Source organism: Anser brachyrhynchus, assembly GCF_964034855.1.
Source record: "Anser brachyrhynchus genome assembly, chromosome: 7".
Lineage (NCBI taxonomy): Eukaryota > Metazoa > Chordata > Aves > Anseriformes > Anatidae > Anser > Anser brachyrhynchus.
Genome location: NC_137701.1, coordinates 22,056,593 through 22,068,159, shown reverse-complemented (window position 1 = coordinate 22,068,159; position 11,567 = coordinate 22,056,593). Strand labels below are relative to the sequence as shown.

General features: G+C 35.3%; 2 protein-coding genes across 13 annotated transcripts in view; one reads left to right on the top strand and one right to left on the bottom strand.

The window, feature by feature from the left end:
- Positions 1 to 11,567, top strand: part of B3GALT1 (beta-1,3-galactosyltransferase 1) — a 160,829-nt gene that overhangs the window by 41,944 nt on the left and 107,318 nt on the right. For 8 of the 11 annotated variants that reach the window (XM_080601021.1, XM_080601020.1, XM_080601024.1 and 5 more), the window contains one exon: positions 2,333 to 2,470. Coding sequence is in view for 1 of the 11 variants with exons in the window: in XM_080601016.1 (XP_080457142.1) it covers positions 2,396 to 2,470 (75 nt within the window). In the remaining 10 variants the exon portion in view is untranslated. Of the gene's footprint in view, positions 1 to 7; positions 1,779 to 2,332; positions 2,471 to 7,674; positions 7,782 to 11,567 lie in introns of those variants that run through there. The other 3 variants (XM_080601023.1, XM_080601016.1, XM_080601015.1) reach the window with 3 other exon arrangements.
- Positions 1 to 11,567, bottom strand: part of LOC308198518 (uncharacterized protein) — a 196,227-nt gene that overhangs the window by 85,725 nt on the left and 98,935 nt on the right. For both annotated transcript variants that reach the window (XM_080601043.1, XM_080601044.1), the window contains one exon: positions 776 to 836. In XM_080601043.1, the coding sequence (XP_080457169.1) occupies positions 776 to 836 (61 nt within the window). The remainder of the gene's footprint in view (positions 1 to 775; positions 837 to 11,567) is intronic.

Here is an 11,567-nt window from a genome sequence, read left to right as displayed (position 1 = left end):
GTACGTTCATACCATAGCAGAGTGCTCTCGTCATGCAACTATGAGAGGAGGTAACAAGGGATTAATGTGTTGATGGTGAAGAAATATCAATTTTCCCTTTCTCAAAAATTTTTGAAGTATACTTATTTGCTGCAATTCAATTCAAAGTCAAGATGATTTAGCTCGTTAAATACTTTTCTTAGTCCTACGGATGATGGTAAGAATAACATAGATTAGAGTACACAGCCCCCAGAATTTGGTGCCAGAGTTTTAAGAAGGGAAATTGGCAGAGAATGAACAACAGCAGAGCATATACCCTTTCCGCTTGGAATAGTTAGCTGTCAGCACTGGAAAACTGTTCAACATATGAATATGCAATATCTTTTTAAATCTGTGCCGGATATTTCTACCTGCTGTGCTTAATTTAAGAATCTTGTTTTATCATTAGAGAAAAATTGCTCTCTCTTCCAATATAATTTTCTACCAAAAGGAAGGAAGGAGAAGGGTCAAATTCATACTGAACTCATCCTGATACTTTTCGAGCCTAAAGTTTCTGCTTCTTGGTTCCAGTTCCCACCTGGAAGTATATTTGCACATGCCTCCTGACTTGAACTATAAAGCAATTTTCCTGGGGAGTTTTAAGAGGTTTGCTGTCACAAGTAATCATAGTTGGTCCCAGTGCTCTAGAGTCACAATAGATAGCCACCTTCTCCAGCATGTTTAATGTTTACCTTAAAGCTAGCTAAAAGTAATGGCAAGAGGTGGCTTTATTGTCAAAAGGAAATGTTCTGCTCACCTTCAGTATCTGTCTTCCTCAGTGCTGTGGGGGTGGGGACATGACAGATGGTTCCTGCAAACTAATCACAGAAAACATGGCATTTGGTATATTGCATGCATTTCCAGGCAAATAATGAACAATTTTTATTTAATATCTTCCCTGTGGAAAGCTGGACACCTTAATAAAATGTGTTGTGCTCTAAGAAATTGCATATTACATGTTAAAGTTAAGATGTGATTAATCACAGAACTCTGAAATAAATGATGCACAGGCTAACCCTTACCTATCCTAAGTGAGTTCTGATGATGGTGTTTATTGCATGTAAAGCTTTTTGGCAATACGGCAAAGGGAATCATGGGGCCAAATTTTGCTCTTTTCAACCTATGTAAGTTCATCTTTGATGCAGAGTTGTGTCCACTTCATTATACCTGCGTGTCTCCAAGCCTCAGAAGGCTGCAAGGCCAGGCTTAGTGCAGGCAGGCTTATGCAGAGGCTTGTGCAGTCTTTCAGATGGAATGCTTAATACATAAAGGGTACAACCACTTAAAGGAAGTTATGTTAAGTATTTCTATGCTTTTTGTCTTTGTACTTGGATAAATCCTACCTGAAAAGGGCCAACAAATACTGTTGTGCTTTTCAAGAAAATAAACTCACCATAAATATAGAAATTATTTCAAAGATATGCTCCTCATTTTAGAAAAGATGTCCTAAATTTAATTCATAAGATGTTCTAAGTTTAATTCATGATGTTGCAGTTTAATTCAATTAAAATTCTGTGGCACCACTGTATGTTTCCACATTTCACTTTTTATTAAACATCCCAGGAGAGTTAATTATTTTTTGTACTTCTATGACAAAAATGTCATTTCAAATAATTGTGATCAAATTCCCCACACAGGTGTTTATAACTATCTTGGATTTAATTAAGGAAGTCAGAGAATTAGAAATGAGAATAACAAAGTTCATAAAATAGGACAATACAATCCGAATTTACAAATGGAATGATTGTCCAAAAGCAAAGGTAGGGATTAGAGGTACAAAAAAATGGAATTATTGTTAGGAATTGGGGAAAAGCCAGGAAATAAGTTCTAGAGGGGAAAATAATAATAATAATAATAATAATAATAATAATAATGAAGAAAACAAACTAAAAAAGGATAGTTCTTGCAAGCCTGAGCAGAATTATGTGAAAATTTCTGAACCCTGCAGAGATGCCTTGGATAAGGCACCTTGTTGTAATCTTCCAGACTAGCCCTGAAATTAAACAGACAAATGCTCTGAAGGTGTTGCTTGGACTTACAGAAAACAAATTGCCAGACATTTACAATATATCTATGCATTCTTGTTGCCACATTTTTTCAGAAAAAGAAATTATATGAACAGATTCTGTGCATGGATTTAAGTTATTATCAATATAAAGAATACAGGAGTATTCATATGTAAAAACTTGTTATTACATCAGAACTTGACACAAGTTTCTCATTGCTTTGTCTTTGTTTTCATGGAAGACAGATGAGTAATAAAATCAAGTCTTTCATTTACCTATAGGTAACTCACGGATGTTTGTCAATGCAGGTTTATCAATATACAGTCTGCACGGGTTTAATACATGACAAGGAGACAAGCAATCTGTGGAGAATGGCAGTGGATGTGATGCAGATCAGCAAGAAAGAGAAATTAAGGATGAAAAGACAGCAGTTTCTGAAGAATCAGGTAAGGAACACAGGTGATTCCCTACAAAGTGTAAGTTGTACAAAGAACTATTTGAAATAGATTTGCCTATTTTGTCCTTTCTAGTATTTTTGAGAATAACTACTGTATGTGTCTATGGATATATGTATAAACATACACATATCCTTCTTACTCCCACCCAGACAATAAATTTTCTTTTTGAACAAAATTGCCATGACCCTCAGTGCAAATACTTGCCATCCTGGTATTTGATTTTTTTATTTATTTATTTGTTAAATATAATCCATGTACTATAATCCATTTTATTTTGTTTAAATAAAACATGTTACTATTTGATACAGAAAATCAAATGAGTAATATTTGTACAAAGAAGTAAAAGAGAGTTGTGCTATGTGTTCCTATTCTTTCTCAACCAGTCAGTTCCAAGTTCTAAAACCTTAAATTATGCTCCCCTAATACTGAGCTCTTTGGGCATTACACACACTGCAGAAAAGCAGGTGTGTTATAACCTGCCTCTGCTTTCTGACACTGGTGACACATAAAGAGTTCATTTAGAGCTGGCACACGCTTTTAGTTCCTAAGCCTGAATAAAGGAGAGTAAAAAATATATTTACACAGAAGCAAAGCTGGACGAACAGTGAGCAACAATTCATCCTTTCCTCCTCTGCTCCCTTTAGCAAAAAGTTGTTTTACCACTTGTAGTGACACGGTGGTAGAGTAAATGTGACAGAGAAAGTACCTTCTCTACAGCCTGAAACAAGCTGGGGAGCTAAGGTAACTGCAGGCTGCACGAGGCCTTTCCATTGTTCGTGACAGAAACACTCTCTTCAGTTTTTAGATATAGCTTATTTGGATGAAATTACATTTGCCACAAGCATGAGATAAAAAGAAATGCTCACAACTAAACACTACATATCCATCATTTGTCTGTCTACTTTATCTGCACCTCTCCCTTCCATTCACAAAACTAAAGCTAATGAGAGGCACTGGTACACCAACCCATTATCTGTTAAGAACGGCTCCTTACAGGTCTTCACATTCCTGAGTAGCACCATCAGCTTATCACGAGTTCAGTATATATGCTCAAAGTAGAATTCCTTGTAGTTTGGCCTTGTAGGAGACGTGCTTTAATCCCCCCACAAAATGCCTATGTTAATGCTTATGTTTAACTCTTGTAGAACTATATCCTATGTTTTGAGATAGCACTATTGAAGTAGTGCTAACTAGCATATACTATGAATTCCCAGGAACACTACAGAAAGTTAAAAAAAATTAAAAAAAAAAAAAGAAAGAAAGAAAAATGCCCAGTTCCCAGTTAAGCCTCTCAAACTGAAAAAAAAAATCGTTATTATTAGTTACATCATAGCACTTACATGTAACACAATTCATGATTTTGCAAATATTTTTTTCATGCTAACATGTTGCACTTTTTGCACTTTGGTAAGATTACCACATATTCTGCCAGTTCCTCCGTATGTTGTTGATTTCTGCAAAATGACAGCTGCCGCATTAATGTAAAAAAAAATAAAAAGGTTCAGAGTATCAGCAAGGATGCCTCTAATGGGAGAAGCAGCATAATACAGCTGGAGTTTCTAGGAGATGCAATATTCATCAGTTACAAACTTGGGAATGTCATATTGTAAAATGTACAAGATAAAAGACGCTGTGTGGTGTTTCAGCTGGTTCCATTTGCCATATGGCATATTATTATTTTGTATTACCTTGGGGAGTGCAATAAAAGGGAAAGGAGACTAGAGCACACTCGAGGTATATAGAATAATATGCAGAAATTCTGTAGTTCTTAATTATAGCAATAAGGTCTGTAACTGAAATGGAGGTGGAACTAAATAAAAGAGCTAAATGTGTGTTATACAGCTCTCCAGCTACTGGAAAGTAATAAACTCCTATCAGGAATATTTACACAAGAAGAAATTGCCAGATACCATATGTAAAAGCCTACAGACAACCCCAAAGAAGGTTGACTCAAAAGTCAGCAAATGCTATGTGTAATGCTATACACATTACCATAATACCGTTTTACATCAGATTTTCTGGGGTAGGCTGGAAAAATACTAGATTGGTAGTCTTTAAAAATGAGATTCCACATGCACAACTATAATAAAATCATCAAATGAGTTATTTGAATTATTAGAACACACATTTATACTGTGTGGGTTGGAGGGTAGTGTTTGGTGAAAACAATTACAGTAAAGGATTCCTACATGAATTGTGGCAGTCTGATATCAGGATAAGTGAGTTGTTCATAAGGCCTAAAAAATCCCCAAACAAAATCTCCAGACCCCAGATTTGGAAAGGCAGAACATATTTCAGAAGTCACAAGCAAATTGTTATCAACATATCCAGAACTCATGCAAAATTTCAAGCAAGTAGGTGCAATGAAACATTATATTTCAGATTCTGCCTGTAAATTCAGTGCTTCCCATGCCAGCAAATTGAGCTTCACCCCTCCTACCCTCCAGGGCCATCTTTGGAGGTGTAGTCTGACTCTGAAGCAAATTCCAACCAAGGTCATATCATTCTCTGCAAGCTATTATTCAGTCATTACTTAAATCTTAAAAGACAAATTTTCTGATACCAAATCACAGAAATTTACAGGCTTGCAGTTTTTTGGAATAGTTTGTCTCTAAATACCATAGGCCATTAGATGCAGCATTTCAAGATCTGTTACAGAAGCAGAATACTTTAAAATTATTTATGCTAATTGTGCAATACTTCAGATGGCATCTTCAAAGCTATCATCTATTCAAGTGTTCAGTTTGAGCAGCCAAAAAGTAGAAGAGTTCCTTTTAGCCAGATCTTTAACAGTAATAAATCAGAGAAATTCTAGTAACTCTCAATATTTCCTATTATGTATTATGTATTTAGATTTCCTTTTAGCTTTTACCAGCTATTAGGAAGATAACTTTTTAAATAAGTCGTCCAAGTGACTCAATGTCATTTAAAGATACCACAGCCTCCCAGTTCAATGAATAGATGAGGCTGGCAGGTGAGGCTGAGCTGCAATTGCTGTGCAAATTAGTGCATACATTTCCATTTCTCAGCTAATGCTAACACCAACTCAGGACACGTTTTCCACCGTGTTATCAAACCCCATGAAGTTTTCACACTTTCAGCCTGAGTGCCACTCATGCCTATTCTACACATAATCTTCTGTTTTGGCCAGCAAAACAGGTTGATGTAAAAATGACTGACTGATGTCAGTAACTAAGGGCCATTATTAAGTGAGAGATAATAATAGGGAAGGCAGGAAGGAAGGAAGGAAGGAAAGAGGGAAGGAGGGAAGGAGGGAAGGAGGGAGGGAGGGACGGAGGGAGGGATGGAGGGAGAAAGCTAGTTCTCACTGTTGGACTCCAAGGCATTTTTTGCTGTTAAGGCAGCAGGAATCTTGAATATTCGTTAACTGACGGTTCAAGTTGGAAGACTCTTATCTTGTAAACATAGTTACTGAATTACCAAACATGTCTACCATTATATTCTTTAAAGGAGGGCTATGCAGTATTACAAGAGGAGAATAGTGTTTCTATACTTTTTCCTTATTAGAATGTATTCAATTCCATACACAGGGAAGATAACTAGTGTTTGACAGAATTAGTGTTTACCTTATCCTAATAAACTGAGAATTTAAAATACTTTTATTTCTGTTATTCTGATAATCTCTGTTACCTTGACAACAAGCATAAATGAATGTGTTATTTAATGATAAATGTTCAGCGTAGGAGTTTTAAGATGGTAATGGAAAAATAACTTTTTTGAAATACTTAGTAATTTCTTCTATAAAAAAGAAATATTTAATTAAATATCAGAAATGGAAAGTAAACATGAGTTCTTCAACTTAAAATCTTACCATAAAAGACTAATTACTACTGCTATTATTTTTTAATAAACCAACTCACTATTAAGTTCCACACTGAAAACTCAGGAAAGCATCAAAAATTAATAACTGGAAGAGTTTTCTCTTCCATTAATAAATGGAAGCGTTCAACTTGAGAAAAGAATTACATTCCAAAGTTTTCTCATAATATGCAAACTTTTTTTCTGCTGGTTCAATTCATTTAACCAGTTAATTTATTTTGATTAATTGATCATGACAGTATTACAGTATAATGTTGATTATATTAGATGTGTACACTTTCAAAGTCTTCAATTAGCTTAAGAAAATGCAGATACGCCAAAAATTTGCTATGCTTCAGAGGAAGAATGTTCAATTACATTCAGCAGGGAAACCACAAGTATTTTTATCTAACCACAGTTCTTAAAAAAACAAGGGATGAATGGTGAAAAAGTCTTAAGAGAATTTCAGAGAGGACAGAATCTTAAAGACATGACCTGTTTAAGTAGTATATTACATGTTATAAAACTGTACTGTCAGCTATGCCCCCAGGTCTTGGTGAAAATGCAGTATTTAAAAAATTGGAATGCTGGTTATATAAAGTGGAATAATAAAATTGTTAGTATAATCAACCTCTAAATTCTACTTCCACGGGCACTAATATAGTGAATTTCATAAATACGCCTTTACTTGAAAACTCGAAAAGACTGCATCTTGCCTCTGCCTTGTGTTTAGGAGGTGCCCAAGATCTAGATAAATACAATCTCTGTATCTATTTTAGGGTTACTTTTGATATGTATTCAACTGTCAAATCCTCATATGCTTCTTCCAAAAAGATGCCCTGCTGGATATTTGCAGTACATTATGAACAGATGTTGTTCCTGCTCTGCTGATTCATGTTAGAGGACTTGTATCTTTGATGGATTATGAGAAGTGGATGAAACCATAAGTGAACAACACAGTATAATAAACAAATTATTTAGCATTTCACTGCTCTTTCTAAATGAACTTACAACAGATTCTAGGCTGTTGTTTTCACACTATTCTAAACTTGAGTCTTTTTATGCCATCAATAGCTAGCTGATAGTGTCTTAAGGTAAATGACTGGCTACATCTCAAATCCTGATCACTCAACATGACCTGGATTTGCTGTGTTCCAGAAAAAAACATAACATCATTTGAGAATAAGGACCATGATATGCCCTTGTGGTCCAACAATACAATTTGTAGTATCAGAAATTTTCAGTGGTACAGTTAGCAGATTCCATTTTACAAACACGGATTTTTAAGTGTGATGTCTACATTGCACGTTTGGGCCATCCATCAAATCACTATTGAAGGTACTGAAATGTTTTCTATCCTTTTGTTCTCAAAGATGTATATGTGTGTTTTACTGTACCGTGGAGGTTCCTAAAAATCGAAAAAAAAAAATATTTGAAGCAAACAACAGCATCTGAAGCAAACAACAGGACAAGATTTAAGGTATAGAATGAGGTGTTCTTTCTGAGTTGAGTTCCTTCTATCTGAATGCTCAGGTACCAACAATGAAGGTTCTACCAACCTTATGTACACCTTCATCTCCAAGAACACTTCATCTCCTGCTCAAGCTTTCTCGCTTAAAGTAACATTAAGTACTTTCCTGGAACAGGCTAGTGAACTACATGCTCAGATGATCTTTATAATTTCTAATTTTTAAAGCCATGTGTCTGCAATAACATCATGCTAGTAACAAATGATATTATAAATTGTACTTAACTGTATAAACCTCCAAGGTACCTAAGGCTCCATCAAAACAGAATAAAGTGGGAGAGCATTTTTAAATTGGAAAATATTAGAAGACTGAACATTGTTTATAGAGTGAAAACAGCACTTTTGTAACTCCTTGCCTACCCCACAAAAGGACCATCTGATTTACATGAAATGAGTTAAAACATGGGATATATATTCCTTTTTGCTGTTTAGAATATTATTGATTTTTTTTTGACATCACAGATGACAGTAAATGTGATTAATTACTGCTGATAATTGGAGCTTCATTCCAGTGGTTATTGCTTGTCAGTAACAATTAATAGCTCCACAAAATCCTCATTCATTTCACAATATTAAAGAATGATGGCTTCTGGGAATTATGCTAAACTAGCACTTTCAATTAGATTTCAAATTTTATAGTATATTGAATAACAGTTTATGGTCTTATAATAGTACCTGTGGTTTATTGTTGTATGGTAATCATTCTAATTACATGTGTGTTTATCTGGAGAATTGCAATTTTTATGGTCATAACAAAAATAGTCACTTGTGAGTTATAATTTCTTTAAAAGTATAGAGATTTTTGGTCTTTACTGGTAAAGACAATTTTGAATGCCAGTTGCATTGCTGTTCTCCCAATTTTTGATGGGCAAGATGCAACAGTTAAGGGATGAAAAGAAGGTTTAATTTCCTCGGTACCAAGCACCAAGTTGGTATGACATGTAGCACAGACATCCAATTACAAGTCTCTTGCTTACAGCTGGACTGGGCTGCAGATATAACACAGTAACTGTCTCATCTGAGCATCTCCAGAGTTGTGAGAAGAGAGGAGGGGAATTCATCAATAAAGAGGAATTCATCAAAATACTGATTTCAGATAGTCACTGAGAAGTATGCACATCTTTGCCCACTTCCCCAGTAAATAAATTCCAGTAGTCAGGAGGAAAACTGATACACATACACACCAACCAAACAAACAACCAAACAACAACCACAACAACAGAAAGGGAGAAGGAACCAAGGAGTGACATGGACAAGCAAACAGGGGAGAGAGAAAAGGGTGGTGTAAAGTAAACAACGATAAAGTCTCTTGAAAACGTTATCTGAACAGAATTAGGACAAAATAATGCATACAGTTTAATGTTTGAGACTAGAAAGAGTATAGTGGTTTTCTGTGACATTAAGCTTACCAGAGCAAATTTTAAGTTTCTTAACAGAGATGCCAGGAGGCTCTGAAGTTGACATGCTTATAAGATAAATATTTAAAATATAAATATACTAATAAAAATTCTGGCCCTGGGGAAATCAGCGCACTTCTATCATTGACGTCTACATTGTCAGGATCTGAATCATGGATCATATAACACAGTTCAACAAACAGTGGACAAGGGAACAACGTGGAAAAAGAGCTTTAGAAAGTTAACTTCTCAATTAGCATAGCAGATGCTGATCTCACTTGCAAAAGTGCTTCTGCTTAGGACTCTCAATTCAATTCTTTGACGCAGTCAGAGAATACAATTTCTCTGAGGCTACTCCAAATAAACCTTTGTTCTGTTTTGTGTTTTATTTGAATATCCTCTTTAAATTTACTGATAATTTTGAATATTTTTCTAATTTAATCTTACTTATACAAATTATCTAATGAATCTTTCAAATACAGAATATTCTAGTGATTTGGTCTTGTAATATTCTTCCAGACAATTAAGTTACCCAAGTGTAGAACAAAGTAAGGTAAGAATCTATCCCATGAAGCACTGAATTGTTTTAGCAACTAGGTTAAAGAAAAAGTTAACAATGAAAATGGCAGTGATAATTCCAAGGAAAATTCAAGTCAAAACTGCAGCCCATTGTACAGTCTATTTAATGTATTCATTTTCCATTCAGTAATGATCCTTTCCAAGTTAATGCCAGACTCTGAATGAAGTCAATGAGAACAGGAGCAAGACCTTTCTTATTTCTATTTGATTAGTTCGTGCAAGTTTGCAAAAGCAGAAAATTACTGCTGGTGACAGAGGAACCTCAAAAGATGTGCTTGTTCATGTCACTGGAAAAATCATAACCGAGAAGTTTGGATGATTCTCTAGAAATATATAAACCTTCTTGAATTATTTTAATCAGGGCTTTCAGACCATCTGTTCAAAAATATTTCTTCTTACAGTTTCATAATACTATTATTAGTTATTTGTTGTATACTAGCACCTAAAGGCCCTAATTAGCATTTATTCTACTGTGACAGGTGTTGTATAGACCATGTTGAAACCAAGTGCAGAGTAAGCTGGGACTAAATATAAGAAATAACCAGCTTTGCAATTCCCAAGGTAAATTTGGGCTAAGTGTATGTTAGGTGTTATTTTAGAACAATTGTTTTTCTTAACATTTCTTTTCATTTAAAAATATGTATTTGGAAAATAAACTCAAAAAATGATATGATATTTAATAAATTCACAATTATGACATTAAAAACATTATTAAAGAGATCAAAGAATACAGCATGAATGTCAGAAAACTGGTACAAAAGGACAACAGACTTCAACAAATGCAATTCCATTCTCATATTCTTTGATCTAATCTAATAAACCTTTAATCTTTCTATTGTAGGACAAAAATTCAGGCATTGCAATCCTCTACATCCAATTCTAATCTCTTATTCAGACAAATCAGTTTCACTCCCCAGTAATTCTCAGGTTTGATAATGGCAACAAAAAGTCTTACAATATATTTCCTATCTTCAGAACTGAATGTATTGAGCAAGGGCTTCTCATTTTATGATTAGAGAATTTCTTTTGCAAGAAAAAAATGAAGATTTTTCTTCTTTATTTTGTGAATGCTTAAATATTGACCTTTTATTCCTTTTCCCCCATATCCACCCTTCTCATTCCTTCTATGACACTCTGGGTAATTTTTTTATCAGTTGTGGTAAAGTACATTGTGCTGCTCAATGTCTTGAAACCACAATGGGTCCTGGCTGGGATAGAGTTAATTTTCTTCCTAGTAGCTGGTATGGTGCTGTGTTTTGGATTTAGGATGAGAATAATGTTGGTAACACGCTGATGTTTTAGTTGTTGCAAAGCAATGCTCACTCACAGCCAAGGACTCTCAGCTTCCTGTGCTGCCCTGCCAACAAACAGGCTGGGGGTGCACCAGGAGCTGGGAGGGGACACAGCCAGGACAGGTGGCTCAGAATGGCCAAAGGGACATCCTACACCATGTGACGTTGTGCTGAACAATAAAACTGGGGGGAGTTGGCTGGGGAGACTGCTGCTTGGGGTCTGGCTGGGCACCAGTTGGCAGGTGGTGAGCAATTGCATTGTGCATCACTTGCTTTGTATATTTTTTTATCATTATTGTTATCATTATTACTATTATTATCCCTTCCTTTGCTGTCCTATTAAACTGTCTTTATTTCAAGCCACAAGTTCTTACCTTTTTTTTTTTTTTTAATTGTCTCCCCCATGCCTCAGTGGTGGGGGGAGTGAGCGAACAGTTGTGTGGTGCTTAGCTGCCTGCCGGGATAAGCCA